We start from the raw sequence: 15,904 nt of genomic DNA, 5'->3' as shown, positions 1-15,904 counted from the left end.
TGTATGTATTATATAACCATCAAAATCCATTAGAAAAAGCTAAAGAGAAATTCTAATCAAAGTAACTACAAGAAGCTATAAAAATTGAGATTGTATCTATCAAGATATACCTAGAAACTATATGAATATAACTATAAAACATTCTTTTCAGAAAGAGTAGAGAAACATTAATTGGTTATGGGTAGGTTATCATAAAAGTAACAATAGTACCTAAAGTAATTTAAAGTAAATTACCTATTCAATGCTGTATCAATTAGTGTCCCCAAGGAATATTTTAAAGATCTAGAAAAAAATAAGTAAATTCACATGGAAACAAGATGCCAAGAATCTCAATGTAATAACACTCACGTAAGAATCTCAATGTAATAAAGAAAGTGGAGAAGAGGGAAGAATAACAGTACCAGATTTGAAACTATTCTTCAAAGCAGTAATCATTAAGACAATTTTGCTACTCGTTTAAAAAAAGAGAGAGAAAGAGAGGTCCATTGGCAGGGTTAAAGAAATCTAAATATCATAAGTGTTCATTACACAAGTAGGAATGAAATCTATTTTCTTTTTTATAATAGTTTTTTGTTTTTCAAATATGCAAAGATAATTTTCAACATTCACCCTTGCAAAACCCCGTGTTCCATATTTTTCTCCCTTCTTCCCCACTTCTCTCCTCCCGTAGAGAATAAGTAACAAGGTTAAACATGCAATTCTTCTAACCATAATGAAATCTATTTTCCACCTCTTTTCTGTGTAAAAGTTTGTAACATTGTACTATATAAAAATGTACCAAAACTATTATGGTATGAGCTGATCTTTAGACTATGTGATTAACAGCAAAGTTTGCTGCATGTTCATTTTTTAAGAAAAAGCATGTATTTGATATATGCCTTTTCCTGTGAGAAAACAGGTTTCCTTTTTACTATTTTGAGTGATCATTATACCCCATAGAAGAAAGGAAACTTGAAATGGGTGGTTCTATTTTTCATATGAATTGATTCAATGATGCCCATACACAAGGAGGCAAAGAACTGGCTCTGTCTTTGCTAGAATTTTTACATTTACAAAATGTTTGGGTGACTAAAAATTAATTTAAATAGAAAATTATTCTAATATAAAGACACAGATGGTTTCTTAGTATTCTCCAAAGAAAAGCAATAGGCTCTTCTGACTTTGGCCTAAGGAAGAACTAAATGAATGTCCTTCCTTTTGTGCTTTTCTGAAGTTTGCTTTGATATTTTCAGTATTTGAGTTGCTTTTCTCTTCTTAGGCCTAATGCTGGACTGAAGTTCATGTGATAAGTGTGAGGTAGAGACTTCAGAGTAATTTTAATTTATATTTTATTTTTAATGATTTGGATCATTGTTTAATATGTTTGATTAATATTTTGCTTTTCTACATATGAAAACTGCCTCTCTTTCTTTCTTTATATATATATATATATATATATATATATATATATATATATATATATATATATAGTATAATTAATCAGGAAATGTCTCTTGATCCTATGTGTTTCTATCAAATCTTAAAATATCTTGGATATTAGACCTTAATTAGAAAAATTTGTTGTGAAGATTTCTCCCAGTTGTTTCTTTCCTAATTTTATTTTGCTTATGAAAAAGCTTTTAAATTTTATGTAATTCAAATTGTTTACTTTCTTTTTTCATGATCACCCTTGTCCCTTCTTAAAGACCTCTTCTAGCCATGTAGAGTTCTCTATTTTTTAACATGATAGGATATTTTATATTTATCATATATCCATTTGGAGTTTATAGTGAAGAGTTGAAGAGAAAGTAAGAGGCCATTAACTGGAGACAGCAATTGTGGACAGCTTCAAAGAAGTGGGTGCTGGCACAAGTAAAATTTAGAAAACCAAAAAGCCTATGTACTCTTAAGCAGAGAGGGGGGAAAAAACCCTAAACCAAAAAGGTTTCTTTTCCCCAAGATTAGGGGTTCCAATTTGAAACCCCATTTTGTGTCACCATATAAATTAATAAAGGCTCACAGATTTTTTTTTTCTTTTTAAATCTCAAGATGAATGGTCGCACGGTTCATATTTGTTTTTTCCACCTGATATTACAGGGAGCTAGTTACGCCATATATTCTGGTAACTAAGCAGATTTAGAGCCCCAATTAGGGAAGTTTTTTCTTTCCCTGACTACTGAGCAGAATTGACTGGTAGTTCACTTTGGGGAGGAAGGTGGGGATTGAAGGGATGGGGGAAGCGGGAGAATCTCTGCTAATCGGTATATTATTTTCTACATAGCAAAAGCACGTGTTCATTCCCCTCCCCCCTCCAAAAAAACCCAACTTATCTGTAGACAAAGCCCAGTATACCAAAATAAAAAGCAAATATTCAGAGCTTAAAAAATAGAAAACTCCAAAAGGGTAAAGCGACGCTGCTTTGCCAAGGCAGGGACAAGGGCACCGGAGAGGGGAAGGCAGCCAAAGGTAGATAAATTCATCCATTCACCACAATACTCATTGGCAGACATATTCAAACAAACAGATTCTTTTGTCCAATCAAATCACTTAAGTGGATCAAAGATCCAGAAAAGGCTTTCACTGCTTCTCATTATAAATCAATTTGAGCCTTCATTTGCAATCAGCTCTCACCTCTGGCTGAGCTCCACCCTATCACAGGGCTCCAATTATCCTTGACCACATGGCTCCAAGATCATCCTTCTACCTCTCGACCTAGAAAACTACACTTCCCAGTAGCCCTTGGAATTGACAAGGGGCTACACCATGGTTTTGTTTTTTTGTTGTTTTTTCGTTTGTGTTTGTTTCAAAGATTCTACCCAGCTCTAATTTTCTCGGGAATTTTTTTTTTTTTTTTTTTACCGTTTAGAATTACATTTCGTGTGACATGATTAGTTTATTCTTCCCCTCCCCAATCAGCTGCCATTTATTAGTCTATACAGGAAATGAGGTTTGCCAGCTTCAGCTTCAGCTTGCCAAGAAAAGCTTTGGCTACATACAGCCTTATCCAGCTGGCTCTTGTTCTGTGTTGAACACTTATATGTAATATAAGTAGTATATGTAATATTCTACTATGTAATATAAGTAGTAATATGTTCATATTACTACTAATTCGCGCACATCCAGAGTTCACTAGCCAGCTCAGGTGACTTTGGTTTACCTCATACTTCACTTTCATTTTCTTGACAATGTTTTCATTTAGCCACTTTTATTTCCACATCATAGTATTGGTATTGCTTTTTATCTAATCATAAGGCCCGCCCAGCATGCAGTCTGTGGTAATGGCATAGACACTTCTTGGCAAATTTTATCCAATCATGGTCACCTCGAAGCCTTCTATAGAGGTCTGCAATATACTGATGGGAACTATCTCTGTGATGATGATTCAGGTCCCCAAACCCCAAAGGGTCTGAATACTGCCTTTGACCTCATCCCCGTTGTCGTCGGCCACCACAGTTGCTTTGTCTGGAGTACTCTTGATGCCTTCCATGGGTGACTAAGGCAGTCATATAGATTGTTAAACCTACTCTTGTGATAGAGAAGTCCACGCTGATGATTGGCACCTTCAGAATGCCACTGACCTCATCTTATATTGATTGTGGAAATCTGTCCTAGTTACCGATTAGATGCCTTTCAGGAGTTGAGTATTTGGGATGAACATGATTGATGAAATTCCCCACCATCATTAAGGATCATGTTGAGTAGTTTCCCATCTTTGAAGTCCAGGATCTGCTTAATTTACCAAAAATACTCCTTATCTATTTTCCTTTCCTAGGCATATATAGGAATATCATTTTAGGCAATTATAGCTGCCATATGGTTCTGTGTAGATAAAATGTTGAAACTGGGTAATTGTCCTTCAGCACTCAGGGCCAATGTGAACATCTCAGTGAGGACTTTAGAATCAGGAAATCTTGAGTTTTAATATTGCTACAGATATTTCTTAGTTATCTGACTCTGGGTTGGTTATCTACCTCTATACTTCAGTTCTTTCATCTGTAAAATGGGGATGATAATAGCACCTACCTCCTAGAATTTTTGTGAGGATAATATTAGGCAATATATTTAAAGCATTTTGCAAACCTTAAAATACTATTTAAATGTGATGTATTGTTTATTATTATTAGTTATATGGAATGAGCCAGTAATTTAGGTGCCCTCCAGCAATTTGGAGGGTACTATTCCATGGAAGTTTCATCAAGCTAGGTATCTTTAGTGACTTTATAAGGCTCTTTGTCAGACAGACTAAGTCATCTTCTACCAAATTGCACCAATGATGGGGGAGGTAAGGTCAAAGCAAAGTATACTCCCCCAGATTTCTCTTTTCTCCAGAAAACTCTTGATCCTAGAAGATCAGTTCAGCCCTGGAAATACCCTTGGCCCCTCCCATTGTAAGACTCCTCCACTTAAGGCTGGCATCCAGGCCAACCATCTCTCAGTTTCTCACTGGGGATTCATTTCTTAATGCCCCTGCTCCTCTTGCTTTTAGTTTCCTGTGATGTGCTTTCTTCCTCCATTAAAGAGTAAGCTCTGAGAAAGAACAGGCCTACCATCTTTTTTTGCATATTACCAGTTTTTAGCTTAGTATGTCTTAACTGTTGACCAAAGCAGGAGGTGGAAGGTTTTTTTTTTTTTTAATTATTTCAAACAATTAATCAGCAAATATTAAGTATCTCCTAAGTGTCAGACACTATGCCAGATGCTAAGGATCCAAAGAAAGACAGAAAAGAAGCCCTGCCCTCAAGAGCTTATATTCTAATGGGGAAGGAAACATGTAAATAAATAAGTACTTAGGAGATATAACCAAGTAGATGGAAAAAAGGTATGGAGAGGACCTGCTATAGAACTTGCTATTTGAGCTGAGAGCTGAAGGAAACCAGAGATTCTAAGAGATGGAGGAGGATAGGAAGCACATTCTAGGCATAGGAATCAGCTAGAGGAAGAGCATGGGACATGAGAGGTGGAGTGTTGTGTAAAAGAACAACAAAGAGATGATTATGGCTAGGTTGTAAGAGTTTGAGGAAGATAGTAAAATATAAGAAGCCTGGAAATATATGAAGGGGGCAGGTTGTAAAGAGCTTTAAATACCAAACAAATGGCTTTATAAGTCACCTGTAGGGTTTAGGGAGGCACTGGAGTATACCGAATTGAATGAGGTACTTTAGGCTCAGGTCCTGTCTCCCAAAGTTATATTGTAATGAAATTCCATTTTATTCAGATTAGGTCCTGTTTCTTCTCCAATGTAGAGATAGAGTGCCATTCTGTGGTTCTAGATGAGGTGACTAGGTCTTGGAACTTCTTCTGCTTTAATATCTGGATGGGAAATTTCTTAGGTAAGGCTTTGTTTTCTGATGTATTTCTGGCTTGGACATGGAGCTTCTGGATTCCCAGAGAAAAGAATAGATCCTACTCACTGTCATTTACTTTGGTCCTTAGACCAAGAGGATGCACAAATTTCAGCCTGTCTCATGTAGGAACGACCTTAACTTATATAGACTTCAGCTTTCTTTCCAAAGGTCTTTTCTTTTCTGTCAAATGTCCCCCCACCCCCCTGCAACAGACCCCTTTCCCTAGAACTATCCTATAAGAGAAAAATACCATGCAAAACCTGCCCCTATTTTTCTGCCCCTAAAATATTCCCAGATTGCCCCAGTTCTATTCCTTTTATCTGGGCAATCATCTAATGGGAGTATTGGAGCTCCAGGCTTCTTTCTTTAGTTAGGTTTCTATATGTACAACCATATGAGAGATTGTTCTGCCTTCAAAGATGGTCCTAGATGTAATGAAGCAATTCAGTGGAGTTTTTCTTTTTTAATGCTTAATCTTTATGTAAGTCACAGCCCAGGAAGCCCTTTTACACAAAGAGGCTTAGCCATTAGATTCAGATAAACTGGATTTAGTTGTGGAGAAGCTGACCTCAAAAAAGAGATTCAGCCTTTTTTTCTTATACTTTCTGGTCCATTATACCTCTATCCTGGAATCCTAAGGAAAATATCTTAAATATTTAGTTAGGTATGGTTACTGTCTAGGGTCTTCCCTATAACAAGATCCATACTATAAAACATGTTCAATGAAAAAAACTAGTAAATATCAGATATAGGACAGATAATTGTTTTCTCTACCACCAAAAATGTTTAATACATAAAAGAATCCTAAGTGTGCAAGAGTACATACTTAAAACATGAAACACTTTGTGGAACTTCTGAACAAGTAATTTGCTTTAAGTTTATATCAGTACTATCTGGGCAACTTACAAGTCCATATCTCCTCGTCAGCTAAATATGGCTTTGGCATTAGCCCCTTGGTTGTAGAATATTGCTAGCATTAGTGCTCTCTTCTCTTTCTCTAAGAAGTTACTGTGGAAATTACCTCCTGTAGTGCGACCAGCACCTGACTCTGGAACTTTAATGAGGCTAAAAACATCCATCCCTTAGGATTATTGTTCAATTTCTTGTACTGAAAGAAACAAAGCAGAAGAGAGGATCACAAAGCTGAGAATAATAGATTTAGAGGTAAAAAGCAACTTTAGAAGTCAAATCCAGTCTCCTTCCTCCATTTTACATATGAGGAAAGAGGAGACAAATAAGAAAGAAATGAGGTTTGAAACCAGGTCTTCATGCCTCCAAGTCCAGTGCCCTATCCTCTTAAGATGCTGTCCCATTGAATCTATCTACCAAAGGAAAGTCAGGAATTATATGAGCAAAATTATAAAAAAGTCTCCACACAAATAAAGTCAGACTTAAATAATTGGAAAAATATTAAGTGCTCTTGGATCGGCCGAGTGAACATAATAAAGATGACAATACTCCCTAAACTAATCTATTTATTTAGTGCTATACCAATCAGACTTCCAAGAAAATATTTTATTGATCTAGAAAAAATAACAACAAAATTCATATGGAACAATAAAAAGTCGAGAATCTCAAGGGAATTAATGAAAAAAATCAAATGAAGGTGGCCTAGCTGTACCTGATCTAAAATTATATTATAAAGCAGCAGTCACCAAAACCATTTGGTATTGGCTAAGAAATAGATTAGTGGATCAGTGGAAAAGGCTAGGTTCACAAGACAGAATAGTCAACTATAGCAATCTAGTGTTTGACAAACCCAAAGCCCCTAACTTCTGGGAAAAGAATTCATTATTTGATAAAAACTGCTGGGATAATTGGAAATTAGTATGGCAGAAATTAGGCATGGACCCACACTTAACACCACATACCAAGATAAGATCAAAATGGGTCTATGACCTAGGCATAAAGAACGAGATTATAAATAAATTAGAGGAACATAGAATAGTTTATCTCTCAGACTTGTGGAGGAGAAAGAAATTTGTGACCAAAGATGAACTAGAGACCATTACTGATCACAAAATAGAAAATTTTGATTACATCAAATTAAAAAGCCTTTGTACAAATAAAACTAATGCAAACAAGATTAGAAGGGAAGCAACAAACTGGGAAAACATTTTCACAGTTAAAGGTTCTGATAAGGGCCTCATTTCCAAAATATATAGAGAACTGACTCAAATTTATAAGAAATCAAGCCATTCTCCAATTGATAAATGGTCAAAGGATATGAACAGACAATTTTCAGAGGATGAAATTGAAACTATTACCACTCATATGAAAGAGTGTTCCAAATCATTATTGATCAGAGAAATGCAAATTAAGACAACTCTGAGATACCACTACACACCTGTCAGATTGGCTAAGATGACAGGAAAAAATAATGATGAATGTTGGAGGGGATGCAGGAAAACTGGGACACTGATGCATTGTTGGTGGAGTTGTGAACGAATTCAATCATTCTGGAGAGCAATCTGGAATTATGCCCAAAAAATTATCAAATTGTGCATACCCTTTGATCCAGCAGTGTTTCTATTGGGCTTATATCCCAAAGAAATACTAAAGAAATACTAAATACAGGAAAGGGACCTGTATGTGCCAAAATGTTTGTAGCAGCCCTGTTTGTAGTGGCTAGAAACTGGAAAATGAATGGATGCCCATCAATTGGAGAATGGCTGGGTAAATTGTGGTATATGAATGTTATGGAATATTATTGTTCTGTAAGAAATGACCAGCAGGATGAATACAGAGAGGACTGGCGAGACTTACATGAACTGATACTAAGTGAAATGAGCAGAACCAGGAGATCATTATACACTTCGACAACGATATTGTATGAGGACATATTTTGATGGAAGTGGATTTCTTTGACAAAGAGACCTGAGTTTCAATTGATAAATGACGGACAAAAGCAGCTACACCCAAAGAAAGAACACTGGGAAACGAATGTGAACTATCTGCATTTTTGTTCTTCTTCCCGGGTTATTTATACCTTCTGAATCCAATTCTCCCTATGTAACAAGAGAACTGTTTGGTTCTGCAAACATATATTGTATCTAGGATATACTGCAACATATCCAACATATAAAGGACTGCTTGCCATCTAGGGGAGGGGGTGGAGGGAGGGAGGGAAAAAAAATCGGAACAGAAACGAGTGTCAATATAAAGTAATTATTAAATAAAGATAAAAAAATAGTAAAAAAAGATGCTGTCCCATTGGAATTAAGGTCAACTGTTAGGCTTATCCCAGAAAATTCAGTCTTACTGCCATGTATTTATAGCTTGTATAGCTGCTCCTAGAGAAGGGAAGGGGGGAGATATCCTCTCATCTTCCCCATTGTTAGAAGTCTAAATGAGAGCTGATACTGTTTGTATCTTAACAAAGGAACTGCCTCAAAAGAGACTGGTCCCTGTAGTGAGTTCAGCTTTTACATTTTGGGTTTGGAGTAGAATCAAGGTGGTTGAATGAAAGGTCACAATTGCCAAACTTCCTTTAAAACCTCTGTTATATCCATGATAATCCCAATGAATTTTGGATAGAAAACGCCATCTGCCTCCAGAAAAAGAACTATGGAGATTGAGTGTAAATCAACAGATGCTATCTATGTTCACTTTTTCCTGTTTTTTTTTTTCTCCTGTGGTTTTCTTCTTTTGTTCTAATTTTTCTCTCCCAACATGATTCATAAAGTAATGCATATTAATAATAAAAAAAACTCTGCTATCAAATGACCACAGAAAGCACTAGATCAAATCCTGACCTAGAAAAAGCAACAAAAAGTCACACTGAATTATTTTTGAGCTCATGGCACTTTGGGAAGACAGAAATAAGGCCTATAAACATTGTTGTGGAGGTAGGTTGGGAGTGTGGTACAAGGCATGGTGGAAATGGCATCAGCTGTAGGTACCACGAAGGGGTTGTTTTCACAAAAACCTAGGAAGATTTAAATGTTAAGTAAAGTGAGCAAAATCAGGAGAAAGAGCAATGTACATAGTAAGAGCAATATTGTAATGATAATCAACTCTGGAAGACTTGGCAACTCTTGATTAATACAATGATTCATGACAGTTTCAAAGAACTCATGATTTAAAAAAAAAGCCATCTTCCTTCAGAGAGAGAACTGATAGACTCTGAGTACAGCTTGAAGCATGGTTGAGGTATTTTTAAACTCTTTTCTTCCTTTCTTTCCTCCTCCCCCCAATAACATAGCTACTATGGAAAAATGTTTATATGACTTCATATGTATAATGGGTGTTATATTTCATGCCTTCTCAATGGGTGGGGAAAGGGAGAGAGGGAGAGAATTTGGAACTAAAAATTAAAATTTAAAATAAAAAAAAAAAACAGCCTCACCAGTTATATCTTTGGGAGTGAGAGATTACCAAATTACTTAGAGAGGGAAGCACTGACCCAGATCAAAGAGCAGTCTAAACTTCCCATGTTAATAAGCCTGAAGTCTGGTCTATGAGTAAGTGCTGAACTTCCAGGTTGGACATGAGAAGAAGATGGTTTTTTTTGTTTGTTTGTTTGTTTTTTTGCTAATTGGAGGCATAGTGGTATCATTTACAAATAAGATATCCAACTACTTTCTGTAAAAATGGGTTTCCTTTCAGGTCAAGTACACTTATATAAAAAATTACTTATCTTGACATTCACTCTCTCTTTTCTTCCTACCCACAGAGATTCCAAGCATCAATCCAAATCCATGGATGGTGAAATTGAAGCTTATAAAAAATCCATCATGAAAGAGGAAGAAAGAAATGAACTCCTGGCAAACATTTTAAATCGTGCTGAGAATGATACTAATGTTAACCAGAAGCTGATATCCCAATGCATGTCCAAGCATGAAGCCCTGCAAAAGGAGTTCACCACCTATACCCTGACACTGCATAGTACTGAAGAAGCCTACACTAGAGCCTATTCGGTATGTCACAAAACATAGTGCAGGAATATTTGGGTGTCAAGAAACTGACATTTATGAGTACTTGAAACCTATATCTGGCAACATGGTTCCATTTCTTACCTTGTTCTTTCTCTCTCTCTCTCTCTCTCTCTTACTCTCTCTCTCTCTCTCTCTTATTCTCTCTCTCTCTTTCTTCTCCTCTCTCTCTTTCTCCTCCTCTCTCTCTCCCTCTTTCTTCTTCTCCCTCCCTCTTTCTCCTTCCCCCCCCTTCTCTCTCTGTCTCTCTCTCCTTTCCTCCCTCTCTTCCTCTCTCCCTCTCTCTGTCTCTCCGTCTCTGTGTCTCTATGTCTGTCCCTTTCTGTCTCTGTCTCTGTCTCTCTCTCACCAGGAGCGGGCGGTATGCACAAATGAATTGCAAACGATCTGTCAAAACATAGAAAACGAGTTGGACTACAAGAAGAACAAGGAGAATAGCATCCTAGAGATGCTACAGGATCAGAAGATGTCCAACAAGATGACCAAATATTTCCATCACCTAGCAACTAAGCTTCAGAAGAAAAAGACAGACATGGTGAGGCAATTCTTTTCAAATCATCAGCAGCTTAGGGAGCATCTTTCCTTTCATCTTGCGCTGGCATTACAGCTTTATAGGCAAGAAGGGTGGTGCCATCTCACAAGGGCTTTTCTCGCTAACATCCTGCCCAGTTCAAGTATCTCATTTTGCTTGGTTTGGAATTAAAATGTCTAAATTCCTGCTGCCTTTGCTGCATTCCACATCATGCCTTAAGGGGACCAACATTTATTTTTGTCTGTCTTTTATGTAATACATTATCTTTTGAGCTATCAGTCAGATGGCTCAAAAGTATTTAGTTTTTACTTTGTTAGTAGATAGTGTTTACTTTGAGGTCTGAGAGGGCTCTGGACTTGAAAGCCAAGATAGAGATTATTTAGTGCAATTCCCTCATTTTACAAATTGTAGAAACTGAGAGGTTTAAGTCATACAGTGAGTCCCAAAAGTTAAAACTTTAACTGTACTGACACTTTTGGGACATTCACTTACAAGTAGTGAGTATCAGGACACAGATTCAAACCTAATCTACGTCCAAAGTTATTTTCACTATATCACCCTTTAGATTAACATAGAGATTCATATCTTCAGATCTTTTAGTTGTTTTTGTCATATCTCTATTTTGCCCTTGTATTTCTTTATAGGATATTTTAGAGTTGTAAATCAATTTGACTCTAATAAAGTTGAAATTATACTAATGAAAGTTTGGGCTTTGAATTGTTGTTCATTGTTCAGTGGAGAAATCAGAGCATCCGAACTGGAATAGACCATGGTGGTGAGGATACATCCTCCATTGTTCTCCTTATGGCCTACAATATTCTTGCGGTCCATCAGACAAACTATCTGATACTGACATTTGGTCCCAGGCATATAGTACTCTTTGAACCAAATGTCAACTATGTTTTTCAATTTCTAGGATTCTTGCTTTATAGTGAAAGGCCTACTTACTGATCTGGATATAAACTGGAAATGGTCCTTGGGTTTTTGACAAATTGGGTCTTTCGTGGGGCAAAATTTGCTACTCATCCTTAAGATGAACATTATAAGAAAAAGGACATTGGTGGGTCATCTCCTGGTTATGTATTTGGAATTTCTGTGGTTGAACATTCAGATGTAAAGTGAGAAGGTATGAGTTAAACAATATGAGAAAGCCCATATTCATTTATAACTTCTCAGAAGTTGTTACAGAGGAAAGCAATAATTTTAGGAAATATAATTTTTCCTTTTTTTTCCCTTCTAAACATTCAGATAACACAGCTTTCCAAAATTGATGGAGACATTGCACAGACTGCTCTTAATATCACAAATACCAATATCAGAAAAGAACAACATAAAGACACACTCAAAAAGCTGGACAAGGAAGTGGAAAAGATAAATGACCTCATCACCAGCAGTGAAAATGAAATTGCTAGAAGAACGACACTGATTGAGCGCAAGCAAGGGCTCATTAATGTTTTCAACAAGAGAGTGGATCAGATTGTTACTGATTTGGGGGTAAGAATCTATGATCCTGGTCTGGCTAGCCATGACAGCATTTTCCTTGATATGAAAGGTCCAAGGAGAAACCTAAATCCTCCTTGAAATCTTTCCAGTAAAAGGGAGGAGGAAAATGATTTTTCTCTTCTCCTTACCTCCACAACAACTAATTTAATTACAGAATATAATCACAAATAATGGAATTTTTAAAAGAGTAAATAAGATGACTTTAATGATGATATCTTTATGAAATGTAAACTTCTTCTATTAGATCAATATGTTCTTATTGTTGCTGCTGATATTTTTCATTTTTGAAGAGGACCATGACATCAAGGAAGTGATACTATGACATGCAAGTGAATTGGATTTAAGTGAGGGAAGGCTGGGCAAGGTTACCTGCCTCACTTTCCCCTCCGAAGCCATCTGGGTCCAGGGGCCAGTAGAAAGAAACAGCTGACTGGCTAACTAAAAGAGCAAATCATGCCTCTGAGGATAGTAAATAAGCATATTTTAACAGTGGGCCAGTCTAGTGCTGGGACAATTCAGTAGTGAGTTGAGGGCTGACCAGTTTAGGGGTTGAGAATTCTCTTTCCACGTTGGAATCAAACCTCTCAGAGGGAATTACTGCTGGGAAATTTCTTTTTCTTTCCCCTTTCCTTCTCTCTTTCATTGACTATACCATTGAAATACAACTAGCTGAGATCAGAGAGACTCCAAACCAGACCAAAATTAGAGTGATACACTGAGAACAAATAGATTCAGAAAGTCAGTCACCCAAGGAGGGAAATGGTTTCAAAGAGCATGTTTAAACCTGAGCATGGCCAAAGAATGGGTCAAGACTTATGAAATATCCCTTTGCCGCATATATAACCAACTTAACTATCATTGTATTCTTTTGTCTGAAGTATATTTTTCCCATAGAACTGTGAGAATGTGCCCCAGGCTTTAGGGAGATTGTATCAGCTTCTTACTATAAAATGTCTTTGCTAAAAGGTAACTGAAGTCACTAACTGGTTATTAACAAGAAGCACTAGTGGAGCCTCATGAATGATAGTGCTAGAAATCCATGCCCTAGACCCCTAGAATCAGGAGATGTAGAAAGTATCTGTCCCTTCAAGCCCAGCAGAACATGATTTTATATTGAGGGGAATAGCCTCAGAGGGATCAGAGTATATACAGGAAATATATGGCTGGGATTCTGGTTAGAAACATGGTAAAAAATATGTCAAGGTCACAGGTGTAAGAACTACATTTCGTTAAACATTTGGAGTTGCTCCTGATAAAAATACTCTGTAAATCTAAAGCTACACACTCTTAGGTAATGCTGCACTCAACTTCAGAAACTTCTCTAATCTATTTTCTAAAGTGCAAAAAGCTTCACAAGACACTATCAAAATAACATTTCTAATTCAGGGGGAAGAATTAGGACCAGTTGAATTAGAAATTGGAAGACTGACCAAGCTGATAGATGAATATAATGCGGAACTCCTTAAGCTTCAGATGAAGTGGCTTCTACTACAGCAAGATCTTGTCAAACTGACCCACGAAAGAGAGGATCAGTTGGCTTCAGTGGACATGTTTAAGAAGGAGTTAACAATCATGGAACAAAAGAAACTGCGGATAGAAAGTAAGTATTATTTATAGGACCAGGCTAAATAGAAGTAATTCCATATTCGAACACTACCTTCCATCAGTCCTGGAATCAGTAAATACGAAGACTTCAGGAGCCATGAGATATCCTGCTTTCTATATTCAGAAAGCTGTAACCTTCATGCATCTTTAACTTCTCTCCTTGATGAATGTCCCTTCCCCTCTCCCTGTGTTTTTTCCTTTCCTAATTTGAGCATTATATAAAAATTCAGAGTGCTAAGGGAATAAAGAATTCCCTTGCCTGAAATTGACTGCCTTTCTAATTATTATCCTTTTTTTGAGGCAATCAGGATTAAGTGACTTGTCTAGGGTCATACAAATACTAAGTGTCAAGTATTTGAAGCCAAATTTGAACTCCCCCTAATTACCAGGGCTGGTACTCTAGCCACTGTGCCACCTAGCTGCTCCCCTAATTTCTTCCAAGTCCTACTTAAAATTCTGTCTTCTATAGGAAATCTTTCCCAATCCTCTTTAGTTCTAGTGCCTTCCTTATTGATTATTTGCTATTTATCCTATATATAGCTTGTATATAATATATCCTGTATATATCATCTCTCCTACTAGATTGTAAGCTCCTTGAAGTCAGGGACTGTCTTTTGCCTCTTTTTGTATCCCCAGTGCTTGGTACACTACTTGGCACATAGTAAGTGCTTAATAAATGCTTATCCACTGAATATCGTTTTATTCGACAATTCTTAGAAGTTCTGCTTATATTTCTAATGCTTACCCACTCATTCTATAGTAGGGGGACATCTAATTCCCAAACCCCAGTGACCGTTTCTTTTAAAGTTCTTTATTTCATATCTAGAGAGAAAACTATGAAGACTGTATGTGGATCAAAACATAGTATTTTTACTTTTTTGTTGTTGTTTGTTGGCTTATTTTTTCCTTTCTTGTATTTTTTCCCTTTTGATCTAATTTTTTTTTGATTTGGCATAAAGAAATACATTTATAAGAATTGCACACATTTACCTATACCATATTGCTTGCTGTCTTGGGGAGGGGAGAAAGGAGAAGAGAAGGAGAAAATCTGGAACACAAGGTTTTGCAAAGGTATTCACCTTTTTGTTGAAAACTATCTTTGCACGTATTTGGAAAAACAAAATACCATTAAAAAAAGAAAAGAAAAAAATTATTTTAATAGTTGCTAAAAAATAAATTAAGTCCTCTATTTTGACATTAATGGAGGACCTACTTTCCTAAAAAGGTCCTTATGAGTTATGGAATCAATTTTGCCTGTGGTTAATTTTGCTCATAGATTTGGATTAATTGAGCTCAGGAAAGACTTTAAAAGTCTGCTATTTTAATTACATTGTTTATTGATCAAGTTTCTGAATAAGTTAGAGAGATTTTGTTAATTTGGACAGAAAATATACTACTTGGTCTGATATTCTTTTGGCTGCTAGGTCGGCACTCCTCAAACCCTGCCATGATAAGCAAGACCACAAAACTTCATTAGCTCACAAACCAATTTTTCTCAAAGTGGCAAGAAAAGCTCCCTGCAACCCACATGTGCAAAAATATTTGTGTCAGCCCTTTTTGTAGTGGCAAGAAACTGGAAACTGAGTGGATGCCCATCAGTTGGAGAGTGGCTGAATAAGTTATGGATATTATGGAATGTTATTGTTCTATAAGAAATGGTCAGCAAGATGATTTCAGAGAGGCCTGGAGAGATTTACATGAACTAATGCTAAGTGAAATAAACAGAGCCAGGAAATCATTATACCCAGCAACAACAAGATTATACAATGATCAATTCTGATGGACTTGACTCTCCTCAATAACGAGGTGATTCAGGACAATTCCAATGATCTTGTGATGAGGAGAGTAATCTACACTCAGAGAGAGGACTGTGGGAACTGAATGTGGACCATAACATAGTATTTTCAGTCTTTTTGTTGTTGTTTGCTTGTATTTTGTTTTCTTTCTCATTTTTTTCCTTTTTGATCTGATTTTTCTTTTTTTCTTTTTTTTTTTTTTTTTTTTTT

General features: G+C 36.4%; 1 protein-coding gene across 1 annotated transcript in view; it reads left to right on the top strand.

Moving 5' to 3' along the window:
* Positions 1 to 15,904, top strand: part of CCDC40 (coiled-coil domain containing 40) — a 91,775-nt gene that overhangs the window by 37,363 nt on the left and 38,508 nt on the right. The window contains exons 11-14 of the mRNA XM_051995431.1: positions 10,000 to 10,243; positions 10,611 to 10,793; positions 12,039 to 12,284; positions 13,680 to 13,893. Of these exons, the coding sequence (XP_051851391.1) occupies positions 10,000 to 10,243; positions 10,611 to 10,793; positions 12,039 to 12,284; positions 13,680 to 13,893 (887 nt within the window). The remainder of the gene's footprint in view (positions 1 to 9,999; positions 10,244 to 10,610; positions 10,794 to 12,038; positions 12,285 to 13,679; positions 13,894 to 15,904) is intronic.

This window comes from Antechinus flavipes, chromosome 4, assembly GCF_016432865.1.
Source record: "Antechinus flavipes isolate AdamAnt ecotype Samford, QLD, Australia chromosome 4, AdamAnt_v2, whole genome shotgun sequence".
Lineage (NCBI taxonomy): Eukaryota > Metazoa > Chordata > Mammalia > Dasyuromorphia > Dasyuridae > Antechinus > Antechinus flavipes.
This window is presented reverse-complemented; position numbering and strand designations above follow the sequence as displayed.